The following is a 19490-nucleotide window of genomic DNA, read 5'->3' as shown; positions in this document are numbered from 1 at the left end:
TCTCCCAAACTACAAAGGAAGGTGCCTTCTTTAAAGGTCCATCTGAGCTACTTTTACTGAAGGACCTAGGGGCAACTGAGGACAGGGTATCATATTCAAAATGGGAATTTGTGAGCATCTATTACTGAACTTTGAAAGTTTCAATGCTATCCTCACATAACACAAACTCACTGCCACTGAGACAATTCTGACTCATAGTGATAATATAGGACAGTGTAGACCTGCCCCTGTGGGTTCCAAGACTGTAAATTGCTATGGGATCAGAAAGCCTCATCTTTCTCCACTGACCCTGTAGTTGCAGCCAAGCATGTAGCTCACTATGTCCCTCACATGGCTCCCATGAACAGGAATAAGCAGGGACCAGGAGATCTCTAAGGAATCTCTACATTGCTATAGAAAAGACCAAAAGATAAGATACTACTCTGTGAGGTCTAGAAATGTCCTAGCGTATAAAAATGGTGTGTGTGTGGGGGTTGGGGGGGGAGGTAGCATCTGACCACTAACTTCACAAGGTGGGGGAGAGAAAAATTACCATTAGCATCAGCCCAAGGCCAATTCTATGAGGCAGAGATTAGACATGGTGCCATCCTCCAATCTTTTCAGCAATTCTGGCACCGTTCCTACCACAGCACGCCTTACTCCAGGATCAGAGATACAGTTCTTCCATCAGGAGCGCCTCCTCAACCCTAACCACAGAAACGCCCTGCCCTGCGTGGGGGCTAAGTGTCCAACGCTCTCTGAGCTCTTCAGGTGCTCGGCTCTAGCTCTGCTGGTTGGCAATGAGTGCCCAGGTCTACCAGCAAGACTCTTTCCCAAGGCACCCAGCTTTCTTACTCTTGCTGGTCTCCTGGCTTTACTGCCACTGGTTCCCGGCCACTTCTTTACTGTCTCTCATCAGCGCTGTGTCACAGCTCTATTTCTTGGTTGACGCTGTGATTCGGTGCAAGGATACCCAGGTTCCACTCCACTCCTAGCTCTTCGTGCTTGATGGCAGCCTCTGCAATGGCTCATTCTGAGCTTAGTGAGATGGCTAAGCTGATGGATCCCATAATAGAGGTTCCATATACTCTTTCGCATCATTCCACCCCAAGTGATTGTAAGGCTCCTTATTAACATTAGCAAGCTAGCCAATACCCTTAGTGTGTCACGAGCACCTCACATTTGCTATTTCTACCAAGTCATGTGATGGAAGTTACAAAGACAATGGTTGGAAGGGTAATATCAGTAATTTTCTGCACTGCATAGTCATACATCTCAACAAAGAAACCAATTAGTCATCGAGCAGCACCCATTTAACTCTTCCAAAGCAGCCATCCAACAGTGGGCTTTGAACTAACTAAAGATGGCTCTACGTCACTAGCAAACAGAAATAAACAAAGGAAAAAAGAGGATCTTGAAGACAATGCAAGGAAAAAACAACCATCATTTCTTTCCTCAAAAAGAGAAAATATTCCATGCATGTAACGAGAACAGGGTCCTCGTGTAAATACATCCAACATGTTTGGATAATAAGAATGCCTGAGAATGAAAAGAAAAAATGACAGGGAAGAAATTACTAAAAACTTCATAAAAACGTCCTACAACTGAGCCACGTGAGTTTCCAATTGAGAAAGTCTACTGAAAACCAGCAAAAATAAAAAAAGGAAAGCCTTTCAAAGGCACGTTGCTGTAAAATTCCTAAGATCTAAAAAGGTCTTTGAAAGAAAAAGGCAACAAGCCACACACACAGGACTAGGAATTAAAACAGTGCGGTAATCTTCAGTAGTAATAGTGCAAGCTTTACCAGGAGCAAAGCAATGCCTGAAAAAAAAGGAAAACAATCCTGATACAAATCCTACACACAAAACAGCTGGCAAAGTCTGGAGCCATTTCTGGATGTCACCCCTGAAGAAGAGGGGAAGAGCCTGCACGCATCCTTATACAGCGGCCAACTGAAGCGCAGCTCCACAGAGTAATACAAAGATGAGCTTTTTAAAGAAATCACTTCTGCTAATTTAAAACATAAATAATGTACTTTGCTAATATACAGTACATACTCGGTTTTTGTACTTATTAGTATGCCATCTTTGTTTTAAAAGAAAACAGGATTACCAATATGCTGAAATTCTGGATCTCTTAGCGAGCCCTGGCGGCGGCGAGAATGACGGCAGGATGGAGCGCATGGCGGAGACGGGCCCTGCCAGGGGGTGTTTGCTGGAGACTCTGCAGCTGTTGGAGCTGGCCGCGTGGCATGCGCACATGTGGTGACGTTGGCTTCAGACTCTTCCCTCAAAGGAAGGGGATCAAGGGTTCTTAAACCAGCAGCTGGAGAAGTCAGTAAGCCTGTGGCACGACTTTCTTTCTAAAAGATCACAAGAGAGAGAGAGAGAGACGGTGCTTATGTATTTGTGCACATGTAACATTTAAGCATAAAAAGTACAATCATAAAGACTAGGAGAAAACGTATATGAAAATGTATCTAACTTCTATGTGAGGAAGACTGTAAGCAGAGCAATAAATACAGGTAAATAAATTTGGCTACATTAAAGGGGGAAAATATACATACATAAGCATTTTTAAAAATTAAAAGATGAATGACAACTTGCAAAATAAACAAGGGGGGTTCGGAAAATTAATGGAAAAATCTGTTTTTTTAATTCCTTTGTAAACCCTGCATACAACTTACATCACTAACAAAAAAAATCATTAGCAATGCTTACATATATTTCTCTAAAAGAAAAAAAGATAAACCCATTTGGTACGTAGAAAAGAGGATATAAATAGTCCATTCATGTATACACAAACTGTGGTTCGGGTGCCATGAAGTCCACTCGGATACCATTTGACACGCTCTACCTAACGGCCTAGCGGACTTGCAGGCTACAGTCTTTTGCTTAGCTTATCGTCTTTGGGGGAGGAGACTGCAAAGTTATCCTCTGTGGAGCCCCCCGTAGATTCAAACCCCAACCGTTTGGTTATAAGTCAAGCCCTTAACCGTTGTGCTTATAAACAGAAATAGAGTCTACCTTAAAGCACTGAGCTACTACTAATTTCTCACTTGCAAACATGAATACAAACAGAACAAACCTCTGATACACAGAGCTGGCAAGCATGTGGTGAAATGAGTACTCTCAGGCTCACAGTGTTTGTGGTGGGCTGGCCTTAGCAAAGAGCCTCCAAGTTTTCATGTTCTTTTACCACCCAACAGTATTTGGGGAGTATTTACACAAAGCAAGTTGGTAGAGTATATAGAGAAAAAAATGTAGCTAGAGGTTTAGATTTGCTTTCTAACATTTGTTTTCATAATGGGGAAATTAAGAAATAGCCGAATTATTTCAATAAGCATTCAGTTTTTGAAACTATGGATAATGATATACCACATATCATATTACTGGTAAAATAAGATTACACTTGCTATTCACTAACTCAGAAATTTGTTGAGGACATATTTCCAGGTGAGAAGAACAGGTTATGAAAGCATACATCCATTAGAGTGGGTTTAAGTAATAAATCCATACACACACATATACCTACAAACCACAAAAATTTAACAACAGGCGTTTCTCGGGAGTGGTGCGAGACCAATCATTCTCTATTTTAGTTTGGTTAGTATATTCTATAATGATGATGTGTCACTGTCCAGAAAGCCCCCTAGATATTATTTTTTTACAGGAATGCAAAGCCGTAAAATCAAGTCCAGTTCCATACTCACCTGTAATTGTTGCCTTTACTTACTAACTTTATCAATCCAATAACCAAGAATTGCTTTTCAGCCTTAGAAATCATGTCCTTAAATTAGAGAGCTTAGAGCCTCAAAGTGGAGAAAATCTGGGCTGTTTCAACCACCAGAAATGTTTTAAATCCGAACCATTAAATATGGTTTAAATATGGACAACCAGAGCCACACATTTCACACATACACACACACACCCTTATATTTATTACGCTTCCTTTTTAACGATAAGTCAAGAAGATGCTGTGGGTTACGCAAGCATCGGCTGCTAGTGGCAGTCTGCGTCATCCTTAGACACTCTACAGAGCAAATCCTCTGCGGTCCTGGAGGGTTGCTCTAAATCGAAGAGCAAATAGGCCTAAAGAAACATTGTTCAGATTTCCCCCTTCCCTTTCTACATGCATTTAGATAATTTAGCATCTTTCAAGTTGGTTTTACTATTGTTTAAAAAGTATGAATGAAACCTGTAAATTATTTTTCACACATGGCTTGGCTCCCAGGGTTTACTATAACTGATTCCGTGGTGTGTTTTTGAGCCTAGCATCTCCCTGCCGGGCTCACTGCTTCCACGTTGGCCCTGAGTATCTCCATTCTCCCCTGAGAAGTCACGACAATTGTTACCGATCATGTAAACCAGACCACACTTGCTTTGCTGCTGCAAACTCTCTAGGGCGGTGGTTCTCAACCTTCCTAATGCTGCAGCCCTTTCATACAGTTCCTCTTGTAGTGACCACCAACCATAAAATTATTTTCCTTGCTACTTCAAAACTATAATCTTGCTACTGTTATGAATCGGGCAACTCTTGTGAAAGGGTCATTCGATCCCTCAGGTTGAGAAACGCTTAAGGGCTTCCCCGGGCTAGTGAAGTAACATCCACATTGCTACCTTTCCTAGCCCATTTCCTATAGCTCTCCTCTCCCCTCACAGGCACCAGCCACAAGGACTTTCCTCTCTCTTTACAGCATGTGCTTGTTCCGGTTACAGGGGCTGTGTACTTGCTGTTCTATTTTCCAGGAAACGATCTGGTCCCAGATCTCTCTGCACGCCACCTCCTTCCCTGAGCGGGGCTTGGTGAAAATACCTCCCCCTTAGAGGCCATGGGCAGAGGGGGAGGAGGGGTTACTCATGAGCCCACTGTTCTCTTCCATGTCCTCCACAGCTCCTGCTACTACCTCAAATCACCATTTTAAAACATTACTTGCTCAGTGTCTATTGTTCAGAACAAAAATGTAAGGTCCATGAGGAAAAGGATGTTTGGTTTACAGCGAATCCTCAGGTCCTACAGGAATGCCTGACCCTAGTAAGAGTCTTAGAGGGCTCTTACCCAGCGTTCTGTTACTCAGTGCCCAGCACCAGCCGCTCGGCCTGTGTGGCCCATCAGACACCCAGGCAGCATTCATGACACATCCCCACCCTCGTGCTCCGTCATCCATCCCAGCACCAAATCCTGACTCCCAAACTGCATTCTTCAACTCCAACCATTTCTCTCTGGATGTGCGCAGATCCGTCATGCAGCCTGCTCACACTACCGCTCTCCAGCCACACTCCCTAGTCCTTGCTCTCTATCAACGCCTCCCACCCCGACCACAGCAAGAGCTTTCAAAAGGTATCCAGGGTGTACGCCTGCCTTCCACGGCAGCCAGAACAAACGTGGTCCCATCACTCCTATACTTCCCGATGCTTTTGAAATCATCGGAAGTCTACACCTCGCTCCTGCCTCACCTTGCATCACGCGGCCTGCCTCACACTATATTCCTTACTGCACACTCCAGCTAGACTCTCCATTTCTTAGGCCTCTGCGTCCTTTCTCCCCACGGCATCCTGTCACCTGCCTTTTTTGCATGGCAACTCTTCCTCTATATGCCTCTCAGCTCAATCCAGACTCAATCTGAGGACATCCTGACTTCTGCCAGTCTCAAGATTTAAAATAAACATCCTTATTTTTAAGGGTAGCAACAACTGAAGTTCTTAAATTGAAAATTCCAAAGGCAAAAACAGGGAGGAGAAATAGACGGAAATGACTGGATTAGAGAATGTAAAGGGACAATGACAGGAAGTTTGGTTTTTGCTTTATTCATCTATGAGATGACTTTCTAAATATCCTTTACCCACTCTATCACTTTTAATATTGATAGTGGGTTTTAGATGCATTTTCTATATTAACAATATTAACCTTTTTTCCAAATTGCCAATTTTCTTTTGAGTTTTTAAAGTGCAAAAATCTTAAATCTGTTCATTTAAATTCTAGCTAATTTTTGGTCAGATGGCTTCTAAACTTTGGGTTTTTGCTTAGAAATCCCTCCCCATGATACTCACTGTCATGGCGTCAATGCTGACTCACAGCACCCTATGCAACAGGGCAGAACTGGCCCTGTGAGCTGCCAAGACTGGAACTTTACAGGAGTAGAAAGCCCTTTCCTGTGTGGAGTGGCTGAGGGCTTCACCGCCACAATAGCATATAAATACTTTGGATATTTTCCTCTGTTCACTTAGTTCAATTTCACATTTGGCTTCTTTAAATCCATATGTAACATCTTTTAAGGCATGATTAGAGATAGGGGTAAATCTTTCCTTCCACATGGATTGCCCTCTAGTCATTTTCAATAATCCATCTTCATTGGTCTCCACTGATCTATCTGTCTATTCCTGTGTAAAGAACCCAGTGAGTTCACATTATACTTCATCTTCCTATTGAGGAGGCAGTCTTTCTAATTATTCTTCTCAAATTCTCCTTATTAATTTCCCTCCCTGCATTATTCTTCCAGATAAAATTTGGAATCTAATTGTCAAGACACAAAAATAAAATAAACAGAAATAGTGTCAGGATAATAATATGGAATACCGTTAAATTTACTGAATATGAGAAAAGCTGACATCTTCATGACTCTGTGTTCTAGTCTCTATAGTTTTATAAATGGTCCCTGTATACTTTAAAAGTTTCTTCATGTACCAGAATTTTTTCACAATTCCCCCCACCCTAAAATTAAAAAGTTTGGGCTGCTATTAGGTTTCCTCCCCCTTCCTCATTACCTTTACACCAGGCTATCTTATTTTTTTAAATCATTTTACTGGGGGCTCGTACAACTCTTATCACAATCCAACATATATCCATTGTGTCAAGCACATTTGTACATTTGTTGCCGCCATCATTTTCAAAACAAATACCAGGCTATCTTATACAAGTCTTTTAATTGCTCTTAGTGAGTCTCTTAGATCTTCTACATAACACCTGTAGAGAATGCTCAACTTGTTCCCAATATTCAATACAAGGGGCCTTCAAAAGTTAATGGAAAAACTCCATGATCTTTAATTGGACTTTCGGAGTCCCTCTAATGCTCTATGAAAACCAACCACGGCCACTGAGTCAATTCTGAAGCCTGTACGGGCAGTTCTCCCCTGTCCTTTGGGGTGGCTATGAGTCAGAGTGACCTCAATGGCAGAGAGGGAGAGGCCTTTCTAAAGCCTTGCATGGGGTCCTTGGAAGTGAGAGGGTCTGAAACTTAAGCTTCTGTAAAATCACAAAAAGTATATGGTTCATTCTATTATAATTACTTATAAGAATTGCTAAGTGGTCATGAAAAAGTAAGCATCCTATTGTATTCCTAAAGCATAAAATATCTTCAGTATTTTAGCATTTACTAGGACATTTAGCTGTAGGATTGTTATTAATGTTATATTTAGGAAGTTTGTTCCTTCTGTTTTATTCAGCTTTGGGGGGATTGGCTGCTGACACTTCCCAGATGCTTTCAGCACATAACATCTGTTTAAGACAGTCACCACAAAAATCCAGAATACCAAGTTAGCCCCATGGCTCACTCTCGCCCCCACTACAGTTCTCTATCTCCCGCTCCTCCCCAACATCTCAAGACTTTGTATTGTCCTCTCTGGAACTCAGGGACAGCCAATAGCAAAATACCCTATGGATTGTCAACCTCTTCTCTGAATGCTTCACCTTCCTGCTCTGAGAAAGGAGGTAGATGGTCACCCCTGCAGTTGGCACAAGTATCCTCCTTGCTCCTCCAGGCCTCTTTCAGGATAATTCTCCCTTCCTCTTCCTAACAATGCCAGGCTTTGGCCATGACAGCATTAATCTCCATGGGGCTATCTTCCCACATTAGGGCCTCAGAAGCTGACAGGGCAGTTGTACCCTGTGCTACAGGGTCCCCATGAGTTGGCATCGACTCGATAGCGGTGCATTTGCTCTTTTGTTCTGTTTTACTACCACTCGATTCCAAACCCCACTCCCAGATGGTTTCAATGCTGAGCTCTAACATTCTCTCCAGTGATCAACTGCCAAAATTCTTGTTGATATCAATAACGATCCAGATGATCTCAATTCGTTGGCCCTCTCCCTATTAACAATCTTCCTTTTCCTATCCTGCTGCAGTCAATTACTCCCTTGATCATATGCAAAACCTTGTCATTTACCGCTAACGGCATTCTCTCTGCAAACTCAAGTTCTGAACACCACACTCCTAACTGTAAAACTACGCCCTCTTGTACCACAATCCCAACACAACTTCGGGTCCACAGACTTAAACTGCAGTCCACTCCCTGCATGGCCCCTGTCATCTCATCACTAAAGCCCACTATTGCCAAGTCCCATTATTCCTCCCTGCCTCAGCTTCTATGGCCAATCATTGCAATCACGTCCTTGAAGGTCCTTGAATTTCAAAGCCCCTTTTCCCAGTTTGTCCTTCAACAAAATGTAAGTCCCAGTTATAGCCAACTGTCTACCTATTATGTTCCTCTGTCTGGAGAAAATATACAACTCCACCGGCCAGTCTTACATCTGATTTCACTCAGGTAAAATCCTTGACTTCCCCTCGATTCTCTCTCCTACCTTACTCTTTATCCATCAGAAAATCTTATCAGCTGTATCTTCAAAGTATATCCGGAATGGGACTTCATCACCTCCACAGAGCATCCAAAGACCTGGTTCTGGTGTTAGCCGTGGCTTCCCACCTGCCCTCCTGCTCCCCCTACTGTGTACTCCTAGCACAGCAGTCACAGGGAGCTTGAAAAATCCTAGCCACGTCATTCCTCTGCTCCTCCAATGACTTCCCATTACATTGAGAACAAAATTCCAAGCCACTGGCACTGTCACTATTGCCACCCACAGTTACATGGCTGAATTCCTTGGTGACACTACTCTCCTCTCTTGCTCTTTGTTCCAGCCACCAGGTCCTTCTTCAAGGAAATCACACATCCACTCGCCTGAGGGACTTTGAACTTGCTGGTCTCTGCTTAGACAGCCTTTCGCGCTAAGGCTGGGTCAATCCACCACCTTACTTCATATTCTGTCAAATGTCTCCCTCCGGTGAGGACTTCTCGGACACTTCCTAATCATTTCCCCTGATTTATTTTTCTCCGCACTGCTTTCTATTAACTAATAGCCACCAAGAAACCCACTGCCATCTAATCCATTTTGACTCGGCGACCCTATATAGGGTTTCTGAAGCTCTACATCTATATGGGAGCAAGCAGGCTCATCTTGCTCCGGCAGAGGCGAAGTTGGATTCAAACAGCTGACCTTGTGGGGAGCAGCCTGAGCAACACCAGGGTTTCTTTCCATCAACTAACAGGCTGTGCATTTTACCTAGTCATCTTGTGTACAGTCTCTCTTTGCCACTGCTCGGTGAGCCCACTGAGGGCCAGGCTGTGTCTGCTTTGTTCACTGCTGTATCTACAGTGCACAAAACCGTCTCTGCAGCATACCTGGAATACAAGCGGGAGGCGCTGGCTGACGGAGTAAGATGCTGGCCACACAGTAGCTGTGCAGGAACGGTAGCTGTCCTCCTCCGTGAGGTCACTACTGACCCCTCAGCAGCAAACGTAAGGCCAAATGCCAGCGAAAAACAACCGAATGCCTCTGCCTGCTTACTAAACACGGTCATGAGCATCACCATGCATGAATGGCATTACTAAGATAAGAACCCAATTCCTTTACATGGTAATAAAATAATGAGCTGTTGCCCCCCCCCCTTCCGCCCCAATACAAACATTTACCTTGTTATTCCTTAAAGTGTCGAAGCCATCCTGAGGGGCCGTCTTCGTCCTCTGGTCTGGCGCTAGATGCTTCCCTTTGGGTGGGGACACTAAAACAGCACCACCTAGAGACACGCAGAAGCCAACGGGTTTCAATTAAACAGATTGTCTGGCAGAAGACGCAGGCTAAGAAAGGACACAGTGTCTGCCTGTTACCAACAGCTGGGGTGGTAAGGTCGTGATGAGTTCTCTGGGCTCCGAGTTCTCTCAGCTTTGGTGTTGGAAGCCGGCCTCCTTTCCCCGACGATACAGAAGAAGAGTCCGACCTACAAATTGAAACAGCCTATTATGAAGCATTTCTTCTAGAAAATGTGGTCCAATCCAGTTCTGCATGATTACATATAATAAGGGAGCCCTGGAGATGCTTTGTGTAAGCATTGGATTGCTGCTACCCACAAGGTTGATGGTTCAAATCCACCATGGGGAGAAAGAGGAGGCTATCTGCTCCTGTAAAGATTCACAGCCTCAAACACTGTACATGGGTCAATATGAGCCAGAATACACTCGAGGGCAGTGTGAACCCTATAGAAGGGAAGGTCATTTTGTTTCCAAAACAAATCACATCCCCAGTCAGATGATAAGAGTCACTATGCACTGGCAAAGAGGCAAGTTCACTGTAAGCTAGCCCCAAACGGCAGCTGACTCTGTTAAATCAAGCCCTAAGTTCCAGACTAGCTGCAAAGCTCAAGAATGAGCGATGAAGACCTGGGAAAAGAGCGCCACTCTTGAGGAGAGAGGCAGCCCCAAAGCACCTTGCACATAGATCTACAGAACGTCGTTCTTCGCAGAAACCACTTTTTCACAAGTATCACAATGTTGACTGATAGATACAAGTATATAAAATCAGGGCATGAACAAGACTTGATAAATTAAGTAGACTTAATTTCAATGCTATAATAAGAGGGAATAATTAACTCTCTCATAACTTGCTTCACACTCACAAAAACCACTTCAAAGGCATTAACAATCTCTCAAAACTGAACAATACTGTGCAAGGAAAGCATGTTTCTTTTTTAAAAAGACTTGTGCACTTGCCACGCTCAAGGGTATTCAAATCTAGCCCATCAGTAGAGGCAGAAATACAGACAATATAGTACTATTGCAACAACCATCAATTACAGTGAAGAATGTTTCAATAACAACCAAATGGACAATCAAATATGGCAACAACTCAGGTATTACTGAGCAAAGTGCATTTCTACAGTAATCAGTGCTGCTATTCAGTTTTCACACTTAAAACAGCTTATAATAACTAACAGCAACCACTTTTATTTTATTTTATTGGGGGCTCGTACAATTCTTATCACAGTCCATATATACATCCACTGTGTCAAGCACATATGTACATTTGTTGCCCTCATCATTCTCAAAACATTTGCCTTCTACTTGAGCCCTTAATATCAGTTGCTCATTTTCCACCTCCCTCCCCGCTCCCCCCTCCCTCATGAACCCTTCATAATTCATAAATTATTATAGTTTTTTCATAAGTTACACTGTCCGACGTCTCCCTCCGCCCTCTTCTCTGATGTCCATCCCCCAGGGAGGAGGCTATACTTAGATTCTTGTAATTGGTTCCCCCTTTTTAACCCACATTCCCTTCACCCTCCAGGCATCGCCCCTCTCACCACTGGTCCTGAAGGAGTCATCTATCCTGGATTCCCTGTGTTTCCAGTTGCTATCTGTACAATGTACATCCTCTGGTCTAGCCAGATTTGCAAGGCAGAATTGGGATCATGATAGTGGGGGTGAGGAAGCATTTAAGAACTAGAGGAAAGTTGTATGTTTCATCGTTGTTACCCTGCACCCTGATTGGCTCCTCTCCTCCCCACAACCCCTCAGCAAGGGGGTGTTCGGTTGCCTACCGATGGACTCTGAGTCTCCACTCGCAGCAACCACTTTTTAAAATAATTCATAGTCTTTTTGATATAACCATCTGATGTTAAAGAACTTCAACATTTTTTTTCTTGCAGAAATATTTCCAAATATAGCAAATCATAATTAAAAGAATATATAAAAATTACTCTACTTCTTCCTCAAGTAGCTCAGTGCTCCAACATTCAATCATCAATTGGTGGTGGCTCAAATACCAGAGTGAGCCGTATTCTAACAATAGAGAAATGTTCATTTCTTGACATTAAAAGTCAAATTTGCTCCCAAACAGTCATAAATCCAAAAACTACTAAGCACATATTATCAACTATCTCATCTGACTATCTTATCAATGATCTCATTTGAATTCCTGACAACAGTGAAAAGTACCTATCCACCTATTTTGTACATTAACAGCATGCATCTGGCAGTAGTGAACACCCAGGTATGAGCTTGAAGAGTACTGCTGACTGTGAAGGTTAAGGTTATATGTCAACTGGGATGAGCTAAGATTCTCAGTGGTATTGTAATGACATAATTTAGCAGTTATTGAGGATGTACTCACTCTCCATTTTCAAATGATGCCAATTTTAGAAATAAAAACCTCATCTTTGGAACCTAACCAAGTTGATAAGTGGGGTGTGGGTATACTTGGTGACAAAACTATACACTTATATATCATGGACAATAACACTTCTGAATAATTTTAAACACTCACCCTTCTTTGATCTTCTCAGCCTTAGAGCGTTCCTTTCCCCCAAACTTCTCTAACTCTTCCACGTGAACCTGCTTGATCCTTTCACTTCCCTCCTCCTCCTCCTCCTCCTCCCTCCCTTTTGGTTGTCTTTGCATCTCTTCACTGGCATTATCTGCATCCCAAGCTAGCCGTCTTCTAACGGGCGCTGTGGGAGCGTCTGGCATGCCCAGTGTCTCCGCGGTGTACTGTGGGGGCTGTTCATCCAAGACCGGGTGTTTTTCTTCTAGTTTAGTTGAAGGACATTTCTGCAAAGTCTTGTGGCTTGTCGGATCTCTGAAAAGTAAAACAAGCTTTGTTTTAAAATGGGGTAGTTTTCGTTTTTCTGTTATACTAGTTTTACGGAGTCCATCATCCCCTCTCTTTCCTCACAAAGACATCATTATCCCAGAAACTGCAGACTCCATAGAGGGGAGAAAGAAATCCAACTGACAGTTCGTTTTACAGTCTAAAAACCTAAAAGGATGTATTCCACAGCTTCTCATAAAACATTTCAAAGTGAAATGGATTTATCCTCCCCTACTCCTACCTTCACACAGGACACCTGCCTGCATCTCTACAGGCAAAACTCATACTTCTCCCCTAAGCCTGCATCTACGCACAGACACTAGCCTCTTGCGTAGCTTTACATGGTTAGTTACTCAGTTAGGATTTTGTGTACACACTCAAGCAGATCTATAAGATAAATGAGCTGATTTAAAGGTTCTAGAGATTTATCTTTATATAGATTTATCTTTTCAAGACAAAGAATACATCTGGTGAGAAGCTTTTTAATCCAATGTCTCGTAATTACAATTAGGTTAATCTGTTAGTGAACTATATTAATATACTCTGACAATTAAAAACAATTTTATTTGCTATAAGTCAGCATGTCATTTCTTAGAGTGAAATCATTTTCACTTTAACCCGAATGTAAGAAAATTCTTTCATAAAGTCAAATCTGCATGGGCCACAAAACCCGAGTGAAGCCTGAAGGATCTGGACCCGTAGCTTCTATTGGTCTCCAAAGAGTCACTGGTGCTCCTTCTCCCGCTGCAGTTCTCTTTCACTCTGCTTTCTAAATTAACTCTGTCACTACTGTCTGGTCATTCTCATTGTTCTTCATTATCAATAAGGGAAATGTTAAAACTTAACCCTCCCACCTTCCATCATGCATTAGGTATGTACAAGTCCATAAAGCATGTGCCGCCTCGTTGTTCACAGAGGATACATTATTAAGGCCAGTACCAAAGACCTGATTCTCACTCACAGCAACCCCACAGTACAGAGGGGAACTGCTCCAGGGGGCTTCCTGGACGGGAATCTTAATGGAAGCAGATCACCAGGCCTTTTCTTCCACAGGACCCTTGGGAGGGTATAGTCGAGTGGAATAGACTTTTTAAAAAACAGGAAAATAAACTCTGGCGCATCCCATTTACTAGAAGACAACCTTAGGTAGTCATGTCAGTTTCCAATAATTCTGTGTTCTATCACCACCACTCACCTGTCATTTTGTCATCCTTGTGGTGGCTTACATGCTGCTGTGACAGTGAAAGCCATGCCACCAGTATTTCAAATGCCACTGGGGCCACTAATGGTAGGCAGGTTTCACCAGAGCTTCCAGATGAAAGAGAGTGGGAAGGACCTGGAGATATGCTTCTAAAAAATATTGGCTAGTAAAAACTTTCTAAGAAGTGACCTGAGATTGTCTGATGTCGTGCCAGAAGGTGAGCACCCCGGTGAGAAGTCTCTCAAAAGACTGCTGGGAACAAACTGCCTCCTCAGAGCAGAGTCACTGTTAACGACACAGCTGGTGGAAAGTGGGGCTCCAGGAATTGATGAAGAGCAGTCGAGCTGTTTCAACACACCATTACATTGGGGGAAAGCCCATTCATCTATGCCAAGAATGGCTAGCTGGCCCAATGCTGGACGAGACCCACGTTTGTGCCCAATACAAAGAAAGGTGATCCAACCGAATGCAGAAGACACTGACCAGGACCATTCACATCACATGTAAGTAACTGTTGCTGAAAACAATTCACAGATGCTTGCAGGAGTACACTGCCAGGACACTCCTGAGTTCAGAAGAGCATGAGGCCGAAGAGATATATCACTGCTCATGCCAGATGGATCTTGGCTAACAGCAGGCAAGACCAGAGAGATGTTTACCTGCGTTTTATTGACTAGGCAAAGGCATTCCACTGTGTACCAAAACCAATTATGAACAATGCTGCAAAGTACAGGAATTCCAGAGCACAGTTAGTCATTTTCATCCTGTTCTGAATGAATTAGGGAGAAAGGGGGCCTGATGTCTTTAAATTGGGAAGCTAGCAAAGAAACTGAATGGACTACATGAGGAATATTGAGTGGACTCTGTGGACTGCCAGAAAAACAAACTAATCTGTCTTGCAAAAATGTAGCCGGAATGTTCAAAAAAAAACCCAAAAACCAAGGATGGTGAGACTGTGTCCCAGGTAGTTTGGAAATATTAGGAAGAACAGTCCATGAAGAACATGAGGCTTAGCAAAGTATTGATTCAGTAGAAGAGAGGAAGACCCTCAATCAGACAGACTAAAATGGGTTGCCCTAAAGGATTCAGACTCTGCCCTACAGGAGCAGACTGTGAGGCTGCGAGGCCGGCACAGGACTGGGGAGTGGTATACAAACGGTGTCTGGGAAATAGAGCGGACTGAACAGCAGAACTCGGCCCGGGACTGGAGGAAGGCTTATTTGCACAACCTGTGACATGGAGGTGACACCGCCTGAGCGCTGACGAGTGAGGAGGACTAGGAGCACTTGCTGTTGAAGATCTAGGATTGCAACCCTAAGTCTGGGTTACAACTCAGAGAAGACCAAAAGCCCCACAACTGGACCAAGAAGGAACCTCACGATAAAGGGAGAAAAGGCTGACGCTGCCCCGGCTATCACCTTGCTCGGATCCACAATCAGTGTTCACGGAAGCAGCAGTCAAGGGATCACAGAGCAAATCGCAGTGGGCAAAGCTGCTCTACAAGACCTCTGGAAAGTGCTGGAAAGCACAGATGTTACTTTGTGGACTGAGGTGCACCTCACCCAAGCCATGGTATGTGAACCACAGGACTGGTGTTTGATCTGTTGTACACAGGGTTGCTATGAGTCAGAGCTAACTCTACAGCACCTAACAACAACAGCATCCAAAAAAACAAAACAAAACTGTAAGCTACAACAGACTTTCCACCGTCCCCAAAGAGCATCTCACCCAGCAAGATCTAGAGCTCGGATGTTGCTGCTAATGGTTCCTTCTGAGCTCGTGGTTGAAGAAACATCCCAACAGCAATTGGTATCAGACAGAATCTGATTCAGATGGTCCCGAGAAAAATGTGTTCCCAGGACTCGTTTCCTATAAAACTCAGCCTTCTCTCGGAGTTCTTTAACCTATGAAGGAAAATTCAGACATCAAATATTACTATAAATGCTTCTTTGCAATTATAAACACGAATTATAGACATTGCACAAACACAGCCAGAGACCAATGAGAAAGAAAAGGCATAAACAGATGCAAACATTCACATAACTATGTGCAGTGTTAAGCAGAAATTAAAACAGTTCAGCTAAAGCACAATGAAGTTATTTTATTTTAGGCCAGCAGGCAGGGAGAAATGTGCAGCAGTTGAGAAAAATATTAACGCCTACTTCTTATTTCAATTGTAATAGACACAAGTACTCTATGCTTTATTATAGTTTTTAAAAACTCAAAAGCAACCAACCTCCGCATACCACATGGCATTTAGACAGCCCTGGGGAAGGAATACAGAAACACACTTAATGACAGGTTAATGCCAGAGCTGAACAGTAATGGGAATCAATAAAATGCTTTATTCTTAATTCTTCTACATACGTAATATCCCACAAAATAATGATTGCAGGATGTCTAATTCAACTGAATTAATTACATCACAGAAGGATCCTGGCAGTTTTAACCAGGTGACAGGGTTTTCTGTCTTAATGTTCTGATAAACTGTAAAGTGCTTGGAATCCCTTAACATGTAAATAAATACTTTTCACCTGAACAGGAATCCTTACCCATTTGAAACCCTCTCATTTTATACACCATACTGCCATCTGCTGGCTTCACCAAATACAGTGCCACAATTTTTTAAAAATTAATTTGAAACTTCACCCTTAAAATTGAGCTTAAAATCATCTCTTTTTTTCTTATACAAAGGCTCTATTTTCTATATAAAGGTGAAACAGAAGCATTAAAAGGGTTCTGAGTACTAACAGCTAGAATTACTCTTATTTCACATAAAGGCCCAAAAGGCAAGCAATGCAGCCTGGTTTTGCCAAAGCGATTGCTGCAGCCGCCTCAGTTCTGTGGCGAGCCACTATGGAATGGAACCGAATGACAGCACGGCACCTCCAGGGACCCAACCAGGCAGCAAAACAAAGATCGCTCCTGCCATGGCATAAGGAGCCACCCAAGTCCAAGAGAGTCCCACTGCTCCGGGGCCCACTCCTCAAGACACTCCCACTGGGTACTTCAAAATAGTATGTCCTTTACTGCCCCAAACTCTGTACTACCTGGCAACTCCTACACTTCGGGTTGCATGGGACAAGTAACACCTAATACACATAGACAGAGTCGAACCACACACGTGACTCTTGTTAGGAAGGACCTTCTATTCCGTCCAGATTCTACTTCTAAGACGTGCTCCCGTGTCTCAGGAGTTGTTCACCAGTACCTCCACGATATAAATGCACGCCTAAGCACGGCTGCCTACTCTTTCACTGAGGCCCTTCCAACTCCAGCGAGCCCAGAGAAAGGTCCTCCGAGGCTGTGGATCGCTGCGGGAGCAGATCCCTTCCAACAAGCAGCTGAGGAGCAGCAGCACCAGGGTTCCCTTCCCAGATACCAGGGCTCTTCCAAAAGCCATGGAAAGTGAAAATGGAAGCAAAAGGAATTTACCCACAGACTTTCGGAAGGCCGCTCTCACGGTAAATCCCTGCCAGTACAAAGCAAGAACAAAAGCTGTGATGTAAGCCAACCTCCCCGATCCTGGTCATCTCTCAACTAAAGCTGCTTTGGCCAACGCTGACCACTGACTTCTTAGAGTCTTATTCTTTTCTAATTCTAATTGACTGTTTGAATTAGTTTGCTCAAAGAGGGTAAAACAAGCTATCCCATTAATTTAAATATTTACAACCACCGATAACAATTCATAAAACAAACCCAAAAAAGTCCCCTTATCAAGTTACCAAAATACGAAATTATGGGAAGACAGATTTAAAAAAAGAGTCCTTCCCTCAGGGGCAGAGTGAGGAATTTCACCTCCCCATGATTTCAGACATAACAACCCTCTGAATCCATGAAACCTTTATACCTGTGACCTAAAACCACTCAGACTCAAAAGACTGAGACAATCTTTCCAAAACAGGGAGCTTTCTGTGAGCTCAACCTAGGAAGTTCCTAAACCTGACAGGACAGTAGCTGACACCTTCTCAATGGTCACATTAGCCCTCTTGGGTCACCCTTGGTCCTCCTTTGCCCCTGGCTTGTCCTCATTCCCTATGAGACTCCCAGACACAGAGCCATGAACTGCCTGGGAGTTTGAGTAGACTTGATACCTTCAAGGCCACTCTTGATTTCACCAGGATGAATCCATGGGTTTTGTCCCAGAAAATGGGGAACTCGGGTGGCACAGCAGTAGGTCATGCATTGGGCTGCTAACCACAAGGTCAGCTGTTCGAATCCACCAGCTGCTCCATGGGGAAAAGATGAGGTTTTTCTGCTCCCATAAAGACTTAGTCTTCAAAACCCTCTATGGGGCCTCTCAGTCCAAATCAACTTGAAGGCAGCGAGTTTGCTTTTTGGTTAATATCTGTGACTTCTTGGAGTATCTTTTCCTCTGCCATTACAGCAGAAGGAGAGAGGCAGAGAGCTGCCCCAGTGGACGGACTAAAGCAGGCTCCCAGAACCACTGTGATGCGCAGCAGTGCCAAGAAACATCTCTGAGAACCACCAGCTCAGAGCCGGTGGCTCTGAGTGCCAGAGCCTTCCCCCAGAGGCTGAACGAATAGGGCTACATCGTTGGCCAGCATGTCAACTAGAGAAATAATAAAACCTATTCTCCGCCCAAACTCTCACTCTCTTTGCAATGATATGGGTGAAGGGAGGAAGCAGGAAGGGAAGAAACGTTTACTAATGCTGTCAGGTCTAATCGACATTAAAATGTATTATTTCTAACTTGCTCACAAATTCTCAGAAAAAGCAGATCATTGTTAAAGATTCCGTTTAAAAGATGCTGGTTATTCAATAACCAAAAAGGTCCACTGTTTACCTCTGACTAAAAGAGGCTAGGACTAAACTCCAGGACCAGCAGTCGCTGTACACCTTAGGTCCCCGACAGTTCTCTCCGAGGTCAGGGGTCCCAACAGTCTAACACAACCGTCGGACACCCCAGCTCCCCTCTACTTTGCCTCACAGATGAGAAGGGTACCTATGTTGACAAACGATCTAATCACGAAAATTCGTTCACTTTGAAAACTCAACTTCGCTTTAGTCAGGAGAGTAGAAGTCTGGAGGTTATACAGTAATGAACTCCACCAAAGCTACAATTCTATAAGTTAACTATATTAACATAAATATTTGACTGCAAAAGAGAATCTTGCTTAAAGACTTTTGTAATAAAAAATACTGATCCTAAAGAGCTTCAGAACACGCAAACCAAACTCTTCTACCAAGTCAATGCTCACTCAGTAACCCTGTTGAAGGAGCTAGTTTGTACAAACAAAAATTACATAAATCAGTATACAATTTATTGTATAACCTTAGATTCCTGATACTGTGGGTGCTATTCTTTTAACACAGATCTATAATTGTGGCTGTTAAATGGAGCTCACTGTGAAATGAAACTGTGATGCAAGCCAACCGAAAATGTGGGCTTCACGAAGCTAATAAATACTCACCTGAGTTGGCATATTTTCCTTCACACGCGTCCAAGCCCCAGCTTTGTATAAATACTGAGCAGGGCTCAGAAATTTGGCTCTGTATTCAGAATTCACCTTCCTAGAAGAAATGAGATGGGAGTAAATATTCTGCCATGTTAATCCTCGAAAGCCCACGATGTTACTTCTTATAAAACCCCTAC

The 19490-nt window shown here is 43.3% G+C and overlaps 1 protein-coding gene across 2 annotated transcripts in view; it reads right to left on the bottom strand.

Moving 5' to 3' along the window:
• Positions 1–19490, bottom strand: part of MDM1 (Mdm1 nuclear protein) — a 34317-nt gene that overhangs the window by 3286 nt on the left and 11541 nt on the right. Inside the window, exons 7-13 of one of the 2 annotated variants that reach the window (XM_045290971.1) lie at positions 19309–19408; positions 16110–16139; positions 15602–15777; positions 12349–12660; positions 9918–10027; positions 9723–9826; positions 2092–2341 (exon numbers count right to left, since the gene is read on the bottom strand). In XM_045290971.1, coding sequence (XP_045146906.1) covers positions 2092–2341; positions 9723–9826; positions 9918–10027; positions 12349–12660; positions 15602–15777; positions 16110–16139; positions 19309–19408 — 1082 coding nt within the window. The remainder of the gene's footprint in view (positions 1–2091; positions 2342–9722; positions 9827–9917; positions 10028–12348; positions 12661–15601; positions 15778–16109; positions 16140–19308; positions 19409–19490) is intronic. The other variant, XM_045290967.1, reaches the window with a different exon arrangement.

Source organism: Echinops telfairi, unplaced genomic scaffold (assembly GCF_000313985.2).
Source record: "Echinops telfairi isolate 266 unplaced genomic scaffold, ASM31398v2 ScPeMD7_2;HRSCAF=8, whole genome shotgun sequence".
In the NCBI taxonomy this organism is placed as follows: Eukaryota; Metazoa; Chordata; class Mammalia; order Afrosoricida; family Tenrecidae; genus Echinops; species Echinops telfairi.
Note: the sequence above shows the minus strand (reverse complement) of the source record. Positions and strands in the feature narration are given on the sequence as shown.